Source organism: Chiloscyllium punctatum, chromosome 2 (genome assembly GCF_047496795.1).
Source record: "Chiloscyllium punctatum isolate Juve2018m chromosome 2, sChiPun1.3, whole genome shotgun sequence".
Taxonomy (NCBI): Eukaryota; Metazoa; Chordata; class Chondrichthyes; order Orectolobiformes; family Hemiscylliidae; genus Chiloscyllium; species Chiloscyllium punctatum.
The window spans coordinates 32,202,765-32,226,141 of NC_092740.1; the positions used below are offsets into that span (position 1 = coordinate 32,202,765).

The 23,377-nt window shown below is 42.0% G+C and overlaps 1 protein-coding gene across 1 annotated transcript in view; it reads left to right on the plus strand.

Moving 5' to 3' along the window:
• LOC140495792 (organic cation/carnitine transporter 2-like) overlaps positions 1-23,377 on the plus strand; it is a 93,779-nt gene that overhangs the window by 65,187 nt on the left and 5,215 nt on the right. The window contains exons 9-11 of the mRNA XM_072594908.1: positions 2,502-2,716; positions 5,113-5,295; positions 23,047-23,182. Coding sequence (XP_072451009.1) covers positions 2,502-2,716; positions 5,113-5,295; positions 23,047-23,182 — 534 coding nt within the window. The remainder of the gene's footprint in view (positions 1-2,501; positions 2,717-5,112; positions 5,296-23,046; positions 23,183-23,377) is intronic.

Consider the following 23,377-nt stretch of genomic DNA (forward strand, 5'->3'; position numbering starts at 1 on the left):
ATTTACCCTATCCATGCCCCTCATGATTCTATAAACCTCTATAAGGTCACCCCTCAGCCTCTGGCGCTCCAGGGAAAACAGCCGCAGCCTATTCAGCCTCTGCCTAGAACTCAAATCCTCCAGACCTGGAAACATCCTTGCCAATCTTTTCTGAACTCTTTCAAGTTTCACAACATCCTTCCAATAGAAGTTCATTAGTCTTTTCCTATGAGATTGAGCTAGTGCACTATAGTATTACAGAGTTACTCAGTATTTGCCTCTTCTTGACTTTATCAGATTCCCTCCTATTGATAGGTCCAGATTTGTCCTTTTTCAGTCTACACAGAGATTCAGAATCCAGATCAAATTTACATGTTCATCTTACATGATGCAACTCTTTCAACTCTGGAATTTTCTTCTGGTCACTTTCATTGGTCTGGTCCATTTTCAGGTTCCAACTTCATGACACCATATCGCATGAGCTTAATTTTACAGATATGGCTGATGAAGTAGTTGTTTCTATGTTTGTTAATGACAGAAGTCACACAACACCAGGTTATAGTCCAACAGGTATATTTGAAATCATAATCTTTCAGAGCGCGTCAGGTGAAGTGGTATGTTTGCTGTCCACTTAGGGGCAGTGGCTGGTCTGTGGAGAAGGGAGCTGAGCAGTACATTCTGACATAAATTGTGGTTGTGTTCATGGGTAGATGCATGACTACCAATCCTTCTGAATGGCATTAGTCTAGGTTTCTGATACCAAGTGGACAAGGATGCCATCTTAGCTCTTTAGCAGAAGAGAGGCTCAGTCTTGTTAAGAAGAATTGGTCCAATTGCATAGTACGTAGTAGCTAATTATTTACATCTGAGTACATGATAGTCTTTTCTGAAATCTCAGGCTAGACTTAACATTAAATACAGACTATCGTTTATCCATATGGTGCCTAGCATTGGTAGCTGGAATCACTGATAGATGGAACATACCCCACAATGTCAGTCAATCCTTTGAGGTACCAACTATATTATACAACATGGCATACAGCAGTGGGGGCAGCAGCAATCTCATTGTGTCCGCCGGGAGTGATACTGAGGTTCAAGCTACAGGAAATGGAGGGAAAAGCTGCAGCCAAAGGATCAGGGAGAGTAAGAACTCATTAGAACCGTAATGTTGGGGGAGATCCATTTCCAGAAATTCCACACTCAGTAGCCAGCTGTGATTTGGGAAAGCTACAACTTTACCGTCTTCTGCCATTGCAATTTTTCCCTTTATCTGTGACATAACCCCACCTCCTGCTGTATAGTCACTTCTTCCTGTTTGTTAGGGTATACACAATCTTTGACTCCATTCCTTCTTCCCAGCAGGAGTTTGAGATGAAACAGAATGTTTGCACATTGGTGTTATATTTGATCCTAAAATGAACTTCTGACCTCCTATTCATGTCACCACTAAGACCCACCTACTTCCACATCCTGATTTTACCCCCACACCAGCCTATCTGCTGCTGATGCCCTAATTCATGCCTTTGTTACCTCTTAGCCTGACTATGCCAATGCAGTTCTAGCTAGTCTTCTATATTTACCCTTCCTGAGCTTTGAAAGTGAAATGCTAATGTAACTCTCTCCGCAAATGATGCCAGATCTGCTGAGTTTTGCCAGTTTGTTTCACCCTTCACTATCTTTGTAATTTGTCCAAGCCCAAACACGCTGAGACATTTGTAATCTCTAAGTCTGACCTCTTGTGTTATCCTCAATTTTAATCACTCTATCATTGGTGGCCATACCTTTGGTTCCCTAGGTGCTAAGCTCTGAAATTCCTGCCTCACACTCACCCATCTCTCTACCTTGCTTTGCCATTTTAAGAACACATTAAAGGCTACCCTTTTGACCCAAATATTTGGCAACATCTGACCTATCTCTTTATGTGGGTTAGTGTCATATTTTATTTTATATTGCTTCTGTAAAGCGCCTTGTGGAATTTTACTATTAACTACTGGAATATTGCTGGAATTAATTGTGCTGCTGCCATGACTGTCCTAAACAACTCCTTTTCTGGGCTGATTGCATTCCTGTAGCTGCCAGGGGAGTTGCTGTAATGGCTGCAAGGCCATTTCTGTGAGGTGGGGACATGTTGGGGAGGCAGTCCAATTCCTAAATTTCTGTGACCCACCCACCCAACACAACCCCACGACAGGTTAACTGTCAAGTTCACTTTGACACTCAGGCCTGATACTGGCATCAGGGGCTTGAGGACTTACCTGTTCCACAACTGCAAACTTTTCTAAAGTTCCCCCATACAGAACATTTACACCATTTTACTTCTTATACCTGTTGGAGAGAAAACAATTTCACTTCAATTCTTCTGGCAGACATTGTAGCTGAGGTCATATGAACCAGATACAGTTACCTCATTAACTACAGGCTTAGTGACAAATTTCCATGACAGATCTGCCATCAGGATATAAATGATCTGACTTTGTTGTACATTTGACAGATTATGAACAATACTTTTCTTTCTTTTGTAGGATGATTGGTAACATTGGATACCATGGACTATCCCTCAATACTCCCAATATGCATGGGGATCCCTACATCAACTGCTTTATCTCTGCGGCTAGTGAACTCTTGGTATATGTAATAGTCTGGTGGCTGATGCGAGTCTCACCTCGGCGAATCACCACTGCTTCTATGTTCATACTTAGTGGAGGTGTTCTCCTTCTAGTCCAGTTTGTTCCTTCAAGTAAGCATAAAAATACTGCATTTTATTTTAAATACACATTTTCAGTCTTCCTCAGTGGGATGGTGAGGTTTTTGCAGTTCTCTTGTAAGTTCTGAAATACCCATTTCTGAAGCCCTTAGCTCTCCATTACTAATCTGCAGCAAACTTTCTAGCTCTTTGCTGTATCTCAGTAACTGACTCCCCATGGGTACCCACTGTAGCTCTGCATACACTTTCCTTGGAGAAAGTGAGGACTGCAGATGCTGGAGATCAGAGCTGAAAATGTGTTGCTGGAAAAGCGCAGCAGGTCAGGCAGCATCAAAGGAGCAGGAGAATCGACGTTTCGGGCATGAGCCCTTCTTCAGGAATGAGGAGAGTGTGCCAAGCAGGCTAAGATAAAAGGTAGGGAGGAGGGACTTGGGGGAGGGGTGTTGGAAATGCGATAGGTGGAAGGAGGTTAAGGTGAGGGTGATAGGCCAGAGTGGGGTGGGAGTGGAGAGGTCAGGAAGAAGATTGCAGGTTAGGAAGGTGGTGCTGAGTTTGAGGGTTGGGACTGAGACAAGGTGGGGGGAGGGGAAATGAGGAAACTGGAGAAATCTGAGTTCATCCCTTGTGGTTGGAGGGTTCCTAGGCGGAAGGTGAGGCGCTCTTCCTCCAGCCGTCGTGTCATATCCGCCACAAATTCACCTGCACCTCCACACACATCATTTACTGCATCCGCTGCACCCGATGTGGCCTCCTCTATATTGGGGAGACTGGCCGCCTACTTGCGGAACGTTTCAGAGAACATCTCTGGGACACCCGGACTAACCAACCCAACCACCCCGTGGCTCAACACTTCAACTCCCCGTCCCACTCCACCAAGGACATGCAGGTCCTTGGACTCCTCCATCGCCAGACCATAGCAACACAATGGCTGGAAGAAGAGCACCTCATCTTCCGCCTAGGAACCCTCCAACCACAAGGGATAAACTCAGATTTCTCCAGTTTCCTCATTTCCCCTCCCCCCACCTTGTCTCAGTCCCAACCCTCAAACTCAGCACCGCCTTCTTGACCTGCAATCTTCTTCCTGACCTCTCCGCTCCCACCCCCACTCTGGCCTATCACCCTCACCTTAACCTCCTTCCACCTATCGCATTTCCAACGCCCCTCCCCCATGTCCCTCCTCCCTACCTTTTATCTTAGCCTGCTTGGCACACTCTCCTCATTCCTGAAGCAGGGCTCATGCCCGAAACGTCGATTCTCCTGCTCCTTGGATGCTGCCTGACCTGCTGCGCTTTTCCAGCAACACATTTTCAGCTCATATACTTTCCTTGGTCAGGAATTTCATAAGAAGAATAGCTGGCTAGTAAAGTTTAGTTGTAAGTGCAATATCTGAAGAGCAGTAATGCTGTTACTCAGTTACCAGTAATAGCAAACAAGCTAGACACATTTATTCATTTCTTCCAAGTTTTGATAGGAGTTGCATCTTAATGAATAATGCAATAAAAAAATCTTACATTGTGAGCTAGCATTTTTGGAACAAAGTGAAAAATCTCTCTTATTTATTTCTCTCTGTCTCTGTCATACTAGATGCGCCATTTTTAGTGGTGATGATTATATTATCAATATGTATTGAGTTCATCTTTAGGCAGTTAACAGTAGCTCAGAAAATCTCTTCTCCATTTCACATTTAAGGGGCACAAAGTCAACAAACTCCTCTTAGGTTTGAATGATCAAGGTCTGAAGCTACAAGAGTCACAACTTACTGCCCTAAGTCCCCACTTTAGAATATACAACCAATACCTTAGGTCAACTTCCTAAGATTTCATTGTAACTCTACAATCCTTAGGACTCGACTACAAAACTCTAGGTTTCCATTGAATCCTCTGCAATTAATTAACTAGGTGCTCAATGCAGTCAAGTAACTAAATCCCTGGGTCCTTACTGTATTGATGCAGCCAATCCATTATACTTTAGCATATTCTATTTCTATATATACCCCAGGTATCTCTCTATATATACACATTCAGCAGTTACCAACTTATTTTCCTGCTCCACCAGTTTGTACGTAAATAAGTGATTTAAATTATTTCCCTGTGACTTATGCAAATACATGCATGTTGAAGGCATGGGTATTTCGCTAAAATAAATGGATACAATGCCACCAAACAAATTGTGTGCATAATGGAATCCTAAACAGCTAGGAATTACATGACACCGAATGAGTAGAAGCTGGGTGGAGATTATTAGACATTCGATGTTGAATTCATTTCCACCAGCTTAAAGGAAGGAAATTCTACCCTGTCTTAGAATGGTTTATTTTTGGTCTGCAATTTTGTTTTAAATAGAATAAAATTACAAAACATTTGACTCAATCAAACAATTTGAATTATCTCTTAATGCATGCTAACCATTGATTAATTTGGTTTTGACAGCTCTTCAAATTGTGATCACTGTATTGTTGATCATTTGTAAATCTGGTGCTACAGCCGTCTATACAATCATCTATATTTTCACATCTGAATTGTATCCAACTGTGGTGAGGAATATGGGGCTTGGGGCATGTTCCATGGCTTCCAGAATTGGCAGTGTGATCTCCCCATATTTTGCATACCTTGGTAAGTGAAAAACTCAAACTTCTTGTGAGCATTGGAAATGATTTAGTCATGATGTTTGAAAAGAAACTTTAAGGCAGCATTCAACCAAGTGTGGCATCAAGGAGCCCTCGCAAAACTGGAATCAATGAGTATCAAGGAGCAAACTCTCCACTGGTTGGAGCCTTATTTGGCATAGAGGAAGATGGTTGTGTTTGTTGGAGGTCAGTAATCTCAGCTCCAGGACATCTCTGCAGGAGTTCCTGAGGGTAGTGTCCTAGGCCAAACCAACTTCAGCTGCTTCATCAATGACCTTCCCTCCGGCAAAAGGTCAAAAGTGGGGATGTTTGCTGACTATTGCACAATGTTCAACACTATTCATGACTCCTCAGATAGTGAAACAGTCCATGCTCAAATACAACAAGATCTGGACAACATCCAGGCTTGACAAGTGGCAAGTAATATTTATACCACACAAATGCCAGTCTATGACCATCACCAATAAGAGACAATCTAACACTGCCCATTGTCATTCAATAGTGTTACCATTGCTGAATCCCCCACTATCAACATCTTGTCAGGCATCTTTGAAAAGACACACACTGGACTCATCACATAAGTACAATGGTTACAAGAGCAGGTCAGGGGCTAAGAATACTGTGTTGAGTAAGTCATCTCCTGACTCCCCAGAACTTATCCATCATCTACAAAGTGCAAGTCAGGAGTTTAATGGAATACCTTCCACTTGCTCGGATTAGCTTGACACCAGGGACCAGCAGGAGGCCGTTGTACACATTGGAACCAATGACATAGGAAGGGAAAAGGATGATATTTAGAAGGGAGAATATAGAGAGTTAGGCAGGAATTTAAAAAGGAGGTCCTGGAGGGTAGTAATATTTGGATTACTCTCAATGCTGCAGATTATTGCATGGCTGAAGAGCTGGTGTATGGAAGAAGGATTCACATTTTTGAATCACTGGAATCTCTTCTGGGATAGAAGTCACCTGTAACAAGAAGGATGGATTTGCACCTGAATTGGAAGGGGACTAATGTACTTACAGGGAGATTTGCTAGGGCTACTCAGGAGGATTTAAACTAGTAAGATTGGGGGTGGACTCAGGGAGGTACTGAGGAAAGAGATCAATCTGAGACTGGTACAGTTGAGAAAAGAAGCAAGTCAACCAGTCAGGGCAGGCAGGGATAAAACAGAGGTCAAGGTAGGACTGATAAATTAAACTGCATTTATTTCAATGCAAGAGGCCTAACAGGGAAGGCAGATGAACTCAGGGTATGGTTAGGAACATGGGACTGGGATATCGTAGCAATTACAGAAACATGGCTCAGGGATGGGCAGGACTGACAGCTTAATGTTCCAGGATACAAATGCTATAGAAAGAATAGAAAAGGAGGCAAGAGAGGAGGGGGAGTGGCGTTTTTGATAAGGGATAGCATTACAGCTGTACTGAGGAAGGATATTCCTGGAAATACATCCAGGGTGGTTATTTGGGTGGAACTAAGAAATAAGAAAGAGATGATCATCTTATTGGGATTGTATTATAGATCTCCTAATAGTCAGCCGGAAATTGAGAAACAAATTTGTAAGGATATATGAGGATGGTTATGGTGGGGGATTTTAACTTCCCAAACATAGACTGGGACTGCCATAGTGTTAAGGATTTAGATGGAGAGGAATTTGTTAAGTGTGTACAAAACAATTTTCTGATTCAGTATGTGGATGTACCTGTTAGAGAAGATGCAAAACTTGACCTACTGTAGGGAAATAAGGCAGGGCAGGTGACTGAGGTGTCAGTCGGGGAGCACTTTGGGGCCAGTGACCATAATTCTATTAGATTTAAATTAATGATGGAAAAGGATAGACCAAATCTAAAAGTTGAAGTTCTAAATTGGAGAAAGGCTAATTTTGACGTATGAGGCAAGAACTTTCAAAAGCTGATTGGGGGCAGATGTTTGCAGGTAAAGGGTCTGCTGGAAAATGGGAAGCCTTCAGAAATGAGATAACAAGAGTCCAAAGATCTATATTACTGTTATAGTGAAAGGAAAGGCTGGTAGGTGTAGGGAATGCTGGATGATGAGAGAAATTGAGGGTTTGGTTAAGATAAAGAAGAAAGCATATGTCAGGTACAGACAGGAGAGATTGAGTGAATCCTTAGAAGAGTATAAAGGCAGCAGGAGTATACTTAAGAGGGAAATCAGAAGGACAAAAAGGGGACATGAGATAGCTTTGACAAGTAGGGTTAAGGAGAATCCAAAGGGCTTTTATAAATACATTAAGGATAAAAAGGGTACTCGGGAGAGAATAGGACCCCTCAAAGATCAGCAAGGCAGCCTTTGTGTGGAACCACAGGAGATAGTATCAGTGGTTACTGTGGAGAAGGACATGGAAGATATAGAGTGTAGGGAAATAGATGGTGACATCTTGAAAAATGGCTATGTTACTGAGGAGCAAGTGCTGGATGTCTTGAAATGCATAAAGGTGGATAAATCCCCAGGACCTGATCAGGTATACCTGAGAACTCTGTGGGAAGCTAGAGAAGTGATTGTTGGGCCTCTTGCTGAGATATTTGTATCAGTGATAGTCACAGGTGAGGTGCTGGATGACTGGAGGTTGGCTGATGTAGTGCCACTATTTGGGAAAGGTGTTAAGGAAAAGCCAGATCGGTGAGCCTGATGTCAGTGGTGGGCAAGTTGTTGGAGGGAATCCTGAGGGCCAGAATTTACATATATTTGGAAAGGCAAGGACAGATTAGGAATAGTTAACATGGCTTTATGCATGGGAAATCATGTCTCACAAACTTGATTGAGTTTTTTGAAAAAGTAACAAAGAGGATTGATGAGGGCTACATGGTGGGTGTGATCTATATGGACTTCAGTAAGGCATTTGATAAGGTTCCCCATGGTAGACTGGTTAGCAAAGTTAGATTCTCATGGAATACAGGGAGCCATTTGGATACAGGACTGGATTGAAAGCAGAAGACAAAAGGTGATGGTAGAGGGTTGTTGTTCAGACTGGAGACCTGTGATCAGTGGAATGCCACAAGGATCGGTGCTACGTCCACTACGTTTCCTCATTTATATAATTGATTTGAATGTGAACGTAGGCGGTATAATTAGTAAGTTTGCAGATGACACCAAAGTTGGAGGTGTAGTGGACAGCGAAGAGGGTTACCTCAGATTAAAATGGTTTCTTGATCAGATGGGACAATGGGCTGAGAAGTGTCACATGGTGTTTAAATCAGATAAACGTGATGTGTTGCATTTTGGTAAAGCAAATCTTAGCAGGACGTATACTATTCCTGAAGAAGGGCTTATGCCCGAAACATCGATTCTCCTGTTCCTTTGATGCTGCCTGACCTGCTGTGCTTTTCCAGCAACACATTATTAAGCTCTGATCTCCAGCATCTGCAGTCCTCACTTTCTCCTAGTATACACTTAATGGTAAGGTTCTAGGGAGTGTTGCTGAACAAAGAGACCTTGGAGTGCAGGTTCATAGTTCCTTGAAAGTAGAGTTGCAGGGAGATAGGATAGTGAAGAAAGCGTTTGGTATACTTTCCTTTATTGGTCAGAGTATTGAGTACAGGAGTTGGGAGGTCTTGTTGTGGCTGTACAGGACATTGGTTAGGCCATTCTTGGAGTATTGCGTGCAATTCTGGTCTCCTTCGTATGTCCCAAAAAGGGTTCCAAAAAGATCTGCAAGGATGTTGCCAGGGTTGGAAAATTTGAGCTATAGGGAGAGGCTGAATAGGCTGGGATTGTTTTGCCTGGAGCGTCATTTCAAAGGACAAGGGCAGCAGGTATGTGGGAAAACCACCACCTTCATGTTTCTCTCCAAGTTGCTCACTATCCTGACTTGGAAATATGTCGCTATTCCTTCACTGTCGCTGGTTCAAAATCCAGGAATTCCTTTCCTACTGGCACTGTGGGCCAACCTACAGCAGGTGGACTGCAGCGGTTCAAGAAGACAGCTCACCATCACCTTCTCGAGGGCAACAAGAGATGCACAATAAAATCCGAAAGAGCTGTGGAAGCTGTAAATCAGAGACAAAAATAGAAATTGCTGGAAAAGCTCAGCAAGTCTGGCAGCACCTGTGGAGAGAAAGCAGAGTTAACATTTTGGGTCAAGTGACCCTTCCTCAGTTCCCCAGTTTAAGGAAGGGTCACTCGACACAAAATGTTAACTCTGACTTCTCTCTACAGATGCTGCCAGTCCTGTTGAGCTTTTCCAGTAATTTCTGTTTTCGTCTCATCGGGCAATAAAACCAGCCAGCAATGCCTACATCCCACAGATGAATAAAAGAAATTCCAGTTATCAGTGATAATTAATCAGTTAAAGGGTACTAGTTAAGTACATGACTTGAAATTGACTAGCAGGATTTTTTGATAAAACCAGATGATGGAAGCTGGGAGGCAGATGATGTGAAGCATAGACACCAGCATATGTCTCTTGTTTAAATTTGCTGTAAAATTCTACGCAATCATGTCCCAGATTTGAATGAAATATTTATAAGGTAAACAAGTAAGGAACAAGAAAATTGCATTCATCTACTGAACAAGGAAGTCCTTTGCTTCCCCAGATCCTTGTTGCTTTGACAGAACATGTACAAACTCCCCATGTCCCCAAGTAATATCTCTAACCAGTTAACAATCTCAGAAAGTGCTAGAGAAACTCAGCAGGTCTAGCAGCATCTGTGGAGAGAAAACAGAGTTAATAGCTCACATTCAGAAGATTTATATTGGACTTAGTCTGTTTCTACCAGACCTGCTGAGCTTCTCCAGCATTTTCTGTTTTTATTTCAGATCTTTAACATCTACACTACCTTAATTTTATTCAATTGTTCATCAATTTGGCATGAACTGCTTTTACTTGACATCTGCCTCACCTATTCAAATCCTGAAGGTAATGAATCAGTTGGTTTAATTAACAGGGAAGCAATACTTTAAGGGAGTTTTCATTGGAAATATAATGAGGACATTGTGACTCTGGCTGTCAACACACAGACACACACACACAGACACACGCACACAGACACGCACACACAGACACGCACACACACACACACACAGACACACACACAGACACGCACGCACAGACACGCACACACAGACACACACACACAGACATGCACACACAGACACCCACACACAGACCCACACACAGAGACACGCACACACAGACCCACACACACAAACACACACACAGAGCATTGGCTCCAAACTCTCTTCCAATCAATAGATTAATTTGAAGCTTGATTCTTTAATCTTAATTCCACCATGTAATTTGTTTACAAGTTTAGTTTACAAGTTAGTTTGCAAGTTGTGGTATATTTTCAAAACGATGCCAATTGGAGTCTGGCAAGCACACTGTGACACAACTTCAAGGAGCTAACTTTGTTGCTTGGGCAGTGTAGCTTCAGAGTACTTTCAATTCTGGTTTATAAAGCTTCGCTGAACACGTTCAAACCCTGACTTCTATAAATGTATCAAGATTGTAGGCATTTTCATCAATGCTCTTGACACATTTAAGAGCTGGGAGTGGTTATATGCATATATTTAATCAGATGTTCACAGAGACTGTGCACTTGCATCCAGAGATTATTAACAAGTTGCTGCTCGCTGCAAATTGTTGCTATACCAGACCAGAATCCGTCCCCGCAAACCCCCACCCATATGTTTGGTTATGTTCTTGTTTGGTAACCAGTCATTTTTGATTAAAACTTGTTATGGACCAGGCCAGACCCCCTCAAAACATTTCAAGAAATTAGCCCAGATGCTAACTTTTCTCGCTGTTTTAAGCAGGTATAAGTATGGAGTTTCCAGGAGGGATGCAGTTGGTAAAACCACTTAGTTTTAAAAAAACAGAATTTATTTACAAGATCACCGAATGAAACACAAACAAAAGAGAACAGAATAGAGAATAACAACCTATTCAAAAATCCAACAGATTTTCCCAATTTAATGACGCTCTTCCAAATTCCTGCAACAATCCCCATGAACATCCCTTGGCACAAAAGGAAAAATCAAACCCAAGGTCTTACAGGAGAGAAGTCGGAGAGAGAGTATCAACCTGAACCTGCTTCTTTGGATCCAGCAGCTTCACAACATTGCTGCTAAAAAAACAAACCAAACCAGAGAAAAGCTGAACTGGGAGAACTGGCCACTCCCTTTTCACTGTACAAGTTTTTTTTAGTTCAAAAGCTTGAAAACCTGTTGCCTGAGGCAGTACCTGTCCGCTATAATAAAACTTGCCCTAAAACCCTTCAACTTAGGCTTTTGCCCAAAACATCCATTTTCCTGCTCCTCAGATGCTGCCTGACCTGCTGTGCTTTTCCAACACTACTCTAATCTTGAATCTAATCTCCAGCATCTGCAGTGCCCACTTTCACCTATATCTACCTTACACTCTAATGCTCAAAACTAACAGACAAATAACAGGCAAATTGCAGCCAAATATACCACATAGCACAATAAGTGATAGATTCAACATGAGACAGATCCCACATTTGTTAATGTTCCAGCCAGGCATCAGTGAACCCTGGGAGTTATGAAATCTCATTAACACTAATGAAGGATTTCAACTCTTCTCTTTTGAAGATCTAGCCTCGGAATTACCTCCAAGGCAGCTCCAACTGAGATTGCTTCAGATCTCCTCAAGGTGATCAGTCTCTTTTCCTGAGATTAAATACTACTGAAATACTGAGTCTACACTGTACTGAAATGGGGAATCTTGTCAAACGCCTTACTGAGGTCCATATAGATCACATCTACCACTCTGCCCTCATCAATCCTCTTTATACTAGAGCTGTTTTCCCTGGAGAGTCGGAGGCTGAGGGGTGACCTTTTAGAGGTTTACAAAATCATGAGGTGCATTGATAGGGCAAATAGACAAAGTCTTTCCCCTGGGTTTGGGGATTCCAGAACTAGAGGGCATAGATTTAGGGTGAGAGGAGAAAGCTGTAAAAGAGACATAAGGGACAACATTTTCACACAGAGGGTGGTGTGTGTGTGGAATATGTTGCCAGAGGAAGTGGCTAGTACAATTGCAACATTTAAAACCCATTTGGATGGGTATATGAATAGGAAGGGTTTGGAGGGATATGGGCTGGGTGCTGGCAAGTGGGACTAGATTGGGTTGGGATATCTGGTTGGCCTGGACAGGTTGGACCGAAGGGTCTGTTTCCATGCTGTACATCTCTATGATCTATGACTCTATTCAATCTCTCCCTGTAGCTCAAAGGCTCCAACCCTGGCAACATCCTTGTAAATCTTTTCTGAGCCCTTTCAAGTTTGACCACATCTTTCTGATAGAAAAAAGACCAGAATTGCATGCAATATTCCAACTTTTGGGGAAGGTAGAGGAGAGGAATGCCCCTGTTGAATGGGAAGGGGTTAAAAGGGAGTGTACTTCAGTGAACTTAGTGAAAGTTAGATGGGACGCCAATGAGGGGAAGAATGCATCTGAAGTAGGAGGTTAGTTTGGAAGGAAAGTTTTTCAGTGACTAATGAACAGTTTACCATGTGAGGAAAGAAGACAATATTCTGAAGGCGGAGGCTGGCTTTAACTAAGAAGAATTACACTGATTCAGTAGACCTGGTACATTAATTATGATGAATCTAAACATCACTTAGTTTTCACACCTTATAATACCTATCAATTAAAGTTTTCCATTTTCATTTATACCAAGATTGTAATTAAATCACAATGGTGACAAGGAAATTTTACCCCACCAACGCTTATTAAAAAGGCCTGCAAGATTCCCAAGTACAATGGTAATGACCCAAGGGGTGAATTTCTTTGCACCTTGAACAACATGGGCTATGGGAGAATCATGTGAGAGGTTGAGCAAGTCTTTCTCGACATTGGAAGCAATTTATAGCATTTTCCAACTAAGCCCCAAATGCTGAGATGACATTCTCGCCAGGAGCAGTAAAACACCCATGAGTGGGGATTATAGCTCTTTAAAATCTCTCAGTCACACTGATTCTCGTTTCATTGACATGTTCCTGTAGTACCATAGAATGAACAAAAACTAAATGTTGACAATTCTTGACATGAAAATCAGAGCAGTATCCAGCAACACCAGCTCACCACTTCCTGCTCTGGGCCACTGACTTGGACACCCAATACCAATGTTTCAGGGTGGACTCCAGGGCAGTAACCACATGCACCCTATCTCCCCATCTCAGCAGTCTAGGGAGTGGATCACAGTCAGTCCTGTGGGTTCAATGACACTGGGAGTCCCGGGAGTCACAGAAGCACAGTCAGGGAGCTGCGCAGCCATCAGTCAGAGGTTATCTCATGCCCAGGCAGAGATGTACAAGTGATTTGCTCACAAGCACTTACTCCTGATCTAAACTAGCTAACATGCCCCACTGCGATGTCAGTATCTGAGTTGGAGGCAGGTACAGGAGGCTGCGTTGTTGGTGTTTCCTCTGAGGTATCTGTGCTTTCCTCCTGAGAAATAATGGAGAGACGAAGAATGGGGGGTTTGCAGGATGGCTGTCTTGACAATCGTCAATGTGGACATGCCACTGATACAAAAGGGAAAAAGCATAGCTACTGAAATTAATAAATACATTGACAGTCAGTTTAGTGTATGAGTTGCCCTATAATGAACATTGATGCTTACTTGGTTGCATGTCTCTGCATTGCCGCAGGACCAATCCTTGGCCGGAGCTTCTCCCCAAAGTGCTGAATATCAGGCAGCCCACCGCCCTCTTGATCTGTCCTAACTGTGCATCTTCCTTCCCACCTATCTGCTCCACCCTCCCCACCGGCCTATCAATATCACCCCCAACTGCAAACACCTATCACCTTCCAAACTACTTTCCCCCCAGCCCCACCCCACCCTCCTATTTAGCTCTCAGCCCCCTTCACTTCCTCATTCCTGATGAAGGGCTTATGCATCGACTCTCCTGCTCAGGTCAGATGCTGCCTGACCTGATGTGCTTTTCCAGCACCACACATTTCAACTCTGATCTCCAATAGCGACAGCCCTCACTTTCTCCTAGCCCAAATCTCACCCTGGCTCATTTGGCCTTATTGTGGACTGCCTCCTCCTGGAGAGAAAACAGGGGAAGGAATGAATGGGATGAAATTGGCTGGCACAGCTCTTAGAGTTGATCAAGTGAGCTGTTCTGAGTGAGTGAATAGGCAGTGCAGAGGGCAATGGTGTCGATGGTGAGGGGTGGATGAGAGTTATTGAGGGAGGATGCTGCACGTGATAGTGAGAGTGGTGCAAGAATGTTAGTAGGAGGTGCGTGCCCTGGCAGAGTTAGGGTGAGTGTGAGCATTGGAAAGAAGGTGGGGGGCACGTGCTCTGGCAAAGTGAAGAAGGTGATTAAACTTCGCCTGGCATTGCTGGTTGTACCTCTGAGCCCCAGTGATTATACTGACCTGGGAAGTGACCTCAGAGCAGGCTGGCATAGGCGGACTAATCTGGCTGTCCCGCGGTAAGAGGACAGTCCTCTTACCAACCCATCCACTACACCCTTGAGGTCCCTGTGCACAAAGCAGGGTGCTAATGTCCCCTTGTCTGCCATCGCATCCAGCAATATTTATGTGGCAGTGCTGCTCCAGAATGGCAAAACTTGTCAAGCATCCAATGGCTTTTCAAATACAGTGCTGGTGCCAGGGATACCATTCCGAATATCCAAGCAGTAGCTGGGGGAGTGGGAGAATTGGACTAGCATTGTGAGAGAGGGCATGATGGGTGGAGGGGTTTGCATGGTAGTTGGTTAATGTGGCGTGTCTGGAACAGTAACACGAGAAATCTCAGTCGGGCTTGTTGAGAGAAACCCTTCAAGAAGCTCAACAAAAATGAGAGTTTGCCAGAATATGCTAAGATTCCACTCTTGCTACCTGCAGGTACCTGGAAAAATCACACCTTAAATACCTATCAATTAAATAATATTTAAACATTGGCCAAAATGTGCAATTTTTAATGTCAAAATTCTAATTGAACCAGAGGAGCCCAGACATTGTGGAAATATTATATTCCAGTTAGCATGGTGGGGAGAGGGAGATTCAGTCCGTACAGATGCTCTAACATTGTTGTTAACTGTGCCTCTTTTTGAACTATATCTGGAAAGCGTGCCATTTACAATTGATCTTGGGCTTCTATCTCCAGTGAGCTGATATTTTAATCCTGCAGCACATCATTGTATAGGACTGAAATCCTCAACTCTTCCCTTATCCTTTAGCAATCTGACTCAGCCCATATAACAAAAGACTTGTGCCTTCTGGTGAGGGTACAGCACATTTGCTAATCAGGCTTAGTTCCGATTTCAAATTGCTGAAGTAGATGAAAAGAAAATCTTTCAAAAATTATTCATGCTTCAATATTCCTCACAGTCGGCCATTAAAATTAGGGACACATTCTGTTTTCTTTGGAAGGTATAAGTCTAAAGAACACTAATTGCAGAGTTCCCTTAAATCAATTCAACTGACCTGGTTTTCCTGCATATTATGTGCCTCAGGCAACTAAATCCATCAAATCAACTCTTGTTTATCTTTACATATTCTTATAATGGAGTTGCCTGAAATGCAACAGTATCTGAACACAAACAAAAGAGCAGATGCATATCAGGGTATCAAAATTAGTTCACTGCAGGAAGCAAATGGAAATAACTATTCAAGAAGGCTAAATGACTGCATGCAGACAAGTGTGGCAGCACAAAAACGATTTAGTAAACCGTAGGAAAATAATTTTTATTTATATAGGGACTTCAATAACTTCCGGACATCACAAAGTGCTTTACAGCCAATGAAATATTTCAGACGAGTTGTCACTGTTGTAATGTATGAATGGCAGCACCCCAATCTGTGTACAGCATGATTGCACAAAGAGTGTATGTGCATATGAAATAGGAGCAGGAGTAGAGCATTTAGTCCCTTGAGCCTGCTCCATCATTCAATAAGATGATAGCTTTTTTGTTTGTGGTCTGACCTTGACATTCCACTAATCCACCCCCTCCCCAATACCTATTGACTCCCTTGCTAATCAAGAATCCACCTAACCTTACTTTTAAAATATTCAATGATCCCTCTCCAGGTCCAAAAACGCACAACCCTCAAAGAGAAAAAAACCCCTCCTTTCTTCCTTATTAAATGGGGTATTCTTTATTTAATCTATGTTCCCTTGTTTTACTCTCTCCAAGAAGAGAAAACATTCTTTCATCATCTACTCTGCAGATCCCTTTAGGATTGTAAATGTCTCAATAAGATCATCTCTCATTCTTCTAAACTCCAATGGAAACAGGTCCAGCTTATTCAACTTTGTCTCGTAAGATAATCCTTCCCATGTAGGTATCAGGTAAGTAAACCCTCTATGAATTGTTTTTAACACAATTGTATCTTTACTTATATAAGGAGGCCAAACTGTACTCCAGATGTGGTCTCACCAATGCCCCGTACTACTGCAGAAAAACATCCCGACTCTTGCATTCTACTCTTCTTGCAATAAACTACATCATTCGTATTGCCGTTACAATATCTTGCTGTTTGCATGAAACCCTTTTATGATTCATATAACAAATTATCTAGATCTTTCTATACCATGATATTTTGCAAGCTGTCACTGTTTAAATACTATACTTTTTTTTCCCTTGTTCTTTCCAAAATGGATAAGTTCACATTTAACAACATTTAAAGCAAGCACAATTTCTCAAGCTATTCTCATACCCAAAGTTTCTCATCTCTGGAACCAGTTTCAGAAATCTTTTCTGCACTGTCTGCAATGCATTCACATCCTTCCAATAACTTGGCATCCAGCCGAACTCTAAGAAGTACCCTATCTAGTTTCAGCATAACTTCCCGTTGTTGGACTCTATACACCAAATTAATGAAGCTTAGAATACCATATGCTTTAGTAACTGTTCTCTCTACTTGCCCTGCCATCTTTAGTGACTTATACATAACTACACTCAGGTCTTTTTGCTCCACACTAGTCATTGGGAGCAAAGTAAAAGTAAATCAGAGATTCAACCATAGAAGAAATATGTTTATTGTGCATGTGATCAAACTGCTAGAATGCTACAACAAGAGAAAACTGGACCTCTCACCCTTATGCCTCCCTCAAAAATGGAAAAAGTAGAAAAAAAACATACTGACAGAATGATGTTCTAATATTTACCGGGGAACTGGGTATGCTGGAAATCTGGGAATATTGGAAACATGGGCATCCTACTAATTGAATAATAGCTCCTCATAGAAGATACATGTAAAATTCCAGAAATAGATGTAAATCAGGAAATTGAAGGGACAGCGAAGCCGAGAAAATTACAATCACCTGGGAAATGGTACTGAGAAAATTGACAGAGCTGTAACTGATAGACCCTTGGATCCTGATGAGCTTCATCCCAGGGTCTTAAAAGAAATAGTTAGTGGGACAATTAGCAAGTTAGTTTAAATTTTCCAAAAATCTTTAGATTCGAGGATGATTCCATATGATTGAAAATTAGCAAATTTAATACTTTTCATAAAAAAAGGGATGGAGATAGTCAGGAGCAAATTACAGATCAGTTGGCTTCACATCTGTTGTTGGGATGTTGTCGGGAAGCTTTAAAGATGTTACAGCAGGTCACTTAGTAAAATTGAAGGCAATCTGGAGGATTCAATTTCCAGAAGGCATTTGATTTGGTGCCACATCAAAGTTTATTGCAGAAAATGAATGCTTATGATGTAGGGTGTAACATTTTTGCCATGGATCAAAGAGTGGCTAAGTTATAGTAAACAGAGAGTAGGTTTTATTTTCTGACTGACAAGTTGGAATGAGTGCTGTTCACAAAGGTTTGAGCAGAGACCTCAACTGTTTACAGGAAGCAAGTGAGAACTACAAACGCTGGATACCACAGTCAAAACGTGTGGTGCTGGAAAAGCACAGCTGCTCAGGCTGCATCCAAGGAGCAGGGCAGTTGACATTTCAATCATAAGCTCTTCATCATATTTTTTGACCCTCCACCTTTTACAGTTTGGTTGAAGAGACTGAAAATATGATTGCTAAATTTGTTGATGACACAAAGGTAGATAGGAAATAAAGTTCTGAAGAGGGCATAAGGATGCTACAAATGACAATGGTTACATTAAGTGAGTGAATGAAGATCTGGTAAATGGAGTATAAAGTGGGAAAATGCAAAATTGCCATTTGGCAGAAAGACTTTAAAACATACAATCTCTATAGTGATAGATTACAGAGCTCTGAGATACAGAAGAATACAACTGTCCCAGTGCATAAATCATAACTGGTTAGTATGCAGGTGCAGTAAGTAATTAGGAAATTAATTGAATTCTGCAACTTATTGCAAAAGGAATTGAATACAAATGTAGGGAGATTATGCTTCATTTATGCAGGGTATTGGTAACACCACACCTAGATATTGTGTGTAATAAACTATTCTTTAGAGAAGGTAAATCTTTCTTTTTAATTCATGAGATTAGGGCATTGCTGGATAAGCCAGCATTTATTGCCCATTCCAGAGGGCAGTTAATGTAAGGATGATGCTTTCCTTCTCTAAAGGACATTAGTGAACATAATGTTCTTTAGGGAAGGAAACGCCTGGTCTGGCCTACATGTCATTCAAGACCGACGGCAATGTGGTTGACTCTTAACTGCCTTCTGGGCATTTAGGGATGGGCAATAAATGCTGGCCTAGCCAGTAAAATCCTCATCAGTTTATTAGACTGATAACTGGAATGAATGGTTTGACTTACGAGTAAAGGCTGGACAGGCTAACTTTGTATCTGGTGGAGTTTAGCAGAGTAAGAGGCAACTTGGGACTGAAACATATGGGATCATGAGGGGCCTCGAATTAAAAGTTTACTCATTTAAGACAAGGATTAGGAGATTCTCTTTTCTCTCTGGGATTTGTGAGTCTTTGGAAATCACCTCCTCAAAAGGTAGTGGAAGAAGAATCCTTGAATATTTCTAAGGCAGAGATAGATAGATTTGCGATAAGCAAGTGGTTGTCAGAGTAGGCTAGAATTAGATTAGATTAGATTACTTACAGTGTGGAAACAGGCCCTTCGGCCCAACAAGTCCACACCGCCCCGCCGAAGCGTAACCCACCCATACCCCTACATCTACATCTACCCCTTACCTAACACTACGGGCAATTTAGCATGGCCAATTCACCTGACCTGCACATCTTTGGAGTGTGGGAGGAAACCGGAGCACCCGGAGGAAACCCATGCAGACACGGGGAGAACGTGCAAACTCCACACAGTCAGTCGCCTGAGGCGGGAATTGAACCGGCTCTCTGGCGCTGTGAGGCAGCAGTGCTAACCACTGTGCCACCGTGCCGCCCACCAATGTGGAGTAAACAGATCAGCTATGATCTTATTAAACAGTAGAGCAGTTTCAAGAGGCTGACTGATCTATTTCCCCTTTTTAAATTCATTCTCAGGATGTAGAGGTTGCTGGCTAGACCAGCATTTGTTGTCCATCCCTAACTGCCCAGACAGTAGTTAAAAGGCAGCTGCATTGTGTGGGTCTGGAGTCACATCGGGTCAGATGGCAGTTTCCTTCCCAAAAGAAAATTAGTGATCCAGATGTGTCTATCTGACAGTTGACAATAGTTTCATAACCACTCTTAATTCCAGATTTTTAAAAATTGAATTCAAATTCCACCATCTGCTGTAACACAATACGAACCTGGTTCCCAGAACATTTCCTAGGTCTCTGAAATAATAGGCAAAAGTGAGTACTGCCGATGCTGGAGATTAGGCTCAAGCTAAGAGTGGTGCTGGAAAAGCACAGTCAGTCAGGCAGCGTCCGAGGAACAGGAAAATTGATGTTTTGGGCAAAATCCCTTTATCAATCCTGAAACGTCGAATTTCCTGCTCCTCGGATGCTGCTTGACCAGCTGTCCTCTAACCTTGACTCACTGAAATATTAGTCCAGCAGTAATATCACTAGGCCTTTGCCTCTCCTAATTCATTTTCAAAAATCCATTCATTGGATATCTCCATCCTATCGGAAAGATGTTGTGAAACTTGAAAGGGTTCAGAAAAGATTTACAAAGATGATGCCAGGGTTGGAGGGTCTGAGCTATGGGGAAAGGCTGAATGGGGTTTTGTTTCCCCCGGAGCATCGGAGGCTGAAGGATGACCTTATTGAGGTTTATAAACTCATGAGGGGCATGGATAGGATAAATAGGCAAGGTCTTTTCCCTGGGGTGAGGGAGTCTAAAACTAGAGGGCATAAGTTTAGGGTCGGGGGCAAAAATTCAAAAGAGATTTAAGGGGCAACTTTTTCATGCAGAGGGTGGTGTGTGTTTGAAATGAGCTGCCAGAGGAAGTGGTGGAATTTGGTACAATTACAACGTTTAAAAGGCATTTGGATGGGGATTTGAATAGGAAGGGGTTAGAGGGATACAGGCCAACTGCTGGCAAATGGGACTAGATTAAGTTAGGATATTTGGTTGGCCTGGACGAGTTGGACCAAAGAGTCTGTTTCTGTGCTATACATCTCTATGACTCTATGTCTTTATGTGAGCGTTGTTGGCTGGCCCAGCATTTATTGCCTGTCCTTAGTCGCCATTGAGCAATTGTTTGCTTGCATGGTAGATTGCCAGATTATCTGTTTAACTGACAAAGCCAGTAGTAGAAGACTAGGAAAAAGACCATTGGTGGATTGTTAGTTTGGAGGGAGGGAATCAGTGTGGTGTGTGGGCTAGACTGATTTAGTAAAATGCTGTAAAACATATTCGCTCAGAGCACAAAATGTCTTGGAGACAATTAGAGCATAAGAATGTTATCTTCTTTCAATTTATCTGTATGCATTCTGGAAGAGAAGTCAATTGTAGCATAGAAGCGAAGGAGTAGCTTCATGCAGCAAGTGCTGCTGTTTGTAGATTCTCAGCAGTGTCAAGTCCCCTGATGTCATTGATAGCTCAGTGCAGCTGGAAGTGTGAGTCAAGGAAACCCACAATAATTATTCACTTGATGCAGCTGAGAAATATTGAGCCTTGAGAAACTCCAGGAATTGTGTCAGCATAGTGAAGACAACTGACCACAAAAAAGTTGGAATTGTGCTTGTGAGTAGATGCCAGTGTACAGCTTCAGGAGTTCAGTGAAATGAAATTTTGGGGAATGGAGGCATGGGGTTGGGGTGCAAGATTGAACTACCAGAACATGAGTAGTCACGAGATAGATGGTGATGAAATACATTTGGAGGGAATTTCAAGGCTAGATCTTTGAGAAGGAAGCATTAGAATCCCTTGTAAATAAGACACATTTTTTAATGAGATTTAATTACTTGCAGTGTCACAACTGTCAGGCTGGGAGGTGGTTGCTGAGAAATCCATGGAATTTGTATTTTTACTACATTTGCTTTTTAATATCCTCTGTGGAGTATTTAGCTTTTACCGTTATTGTTAATTCTAAATGTTAAATTATAAGTTGTTTATATGTTTTAAATTGATTTACTGTTCTAATTTTGTACGGTAACATTTTCTTACTTGTTCAAAATCATGGAATCGTGTGGCTTTATCCTCTTAATAAGTACCTGGGATCCTAAACCTTGTCTACTTCAAATAAAAATCATCTTACTATAACATAAAGTTGATGGTCTCATCAGGGATGATAACATAATTCATAAAAGACTTCAGCAAATAGAAAAATTACATGTAAGCATATTTTTGTGTAGAATTTCTGCTTTTATACAAATATTTCAAAATGAATTGTTGCCCCTGCATTAAAACTTCATTGATTATATGTTTTACCTGGAAAAATTTGAGGTGATGCATTTTAAAAGATCAAATTCAGATGTGAATTGCACAATAAATGGCAAAACCATTAGGAGCATTGATATACAGAGGGTTCTGGGCATACAGGTCCACACATCCCTGAAAGTAGCAAAACAGATAGATAAGGTGGTCAAGAAGGCATACAGCACATTTGTCTTCATTGGCCGGGGCATCAAATATAAAAGTTGATAAGTTATGTTACAGCTGTATAAAACTTATGCTCGCGTGCAGTTCTGGTTGTCACACTACCAGAAGGATGTAGATGCTTTGAAGAGGGTGCAGAGAAAGTTTACCAGAATGTTGCCTGGTCTGGAGGGTTTTAGTTATGAGGAGAGGTTGCATAAACTCGGATGGTTTTCATTGTAAAGATGGAGGCTGAGGGATGACCTCAGGTATAGATAGAGTGGATAGTCAGAGGTTTTTTCCCAGGGTGGAAAGGTCAACTACAAGAGCGCATAGGTTCAAGTTGAGAGGGGGCAAGATTAGGGGAGAAGTGCAGAGAGTTCACACTGAGTGTGGTGGGTGCCTGGAATGCACAGCTAGTGGAGGTGGTGGAAGCAGGCACATTAGCAACATTTAAGGCATATCATGATAGATACATGAACTGGAGGCAAACAGAGAGATAGAAACCATGTATGGGCATCCTTAATGGGTCTAAATAAGGATTACTAATTGGCACAGGCTTGGTGGACTGAAGGGCCTATTCATGTGCTGAATTGTATTATATTATTATTATTGTTATTGTCCTGAATCTTCCAATGTGTGTCATTCACCATTGATTTGCCACTCCACTCCTGCAAAGATTAAGATTCACATTGAGAATGCACAAACCTGAGGCTTCTGATGAAACTCATTTACACAAAAGATCAACTCTGCTGCTTGCTCCACAGATGTTACCTAATCTATTGTGTATTTCCAGCATTTTCAGTTTTATTTCAGATTTTCAGCATGCACAGTAGATTGCTTTCATACTGAATCTTCACATTAATTCTAGTGCTGTCTTTTTCCTTCCAGTTACCTACAGTAAAATATTGGCCTTCATGTTAATGGGCGGTTTGATGGTAACTGCTGGATTATTAAGCTTGTTGTTGCCTGAAACTCATGGCCAGCCTCTCTCAGAGACAATTCACCAAATGCAACCAATGAGCTGGTGAGTCTATGCTGTGAAGAAGAGATGTGAAAGTTAGCATGCAGGTACAGTAAACAATTAAAAAGGAAAATGTCATGTTGGCCTTTACTACAAATGGATTGCACTCCAAGAAAAAGGAAGTTATGCTGCAATTGCATAGCACTTTCATAAGACCACACCTGAGTGCTGTTTGCAATTTTGCTTTTGGAAACAAGA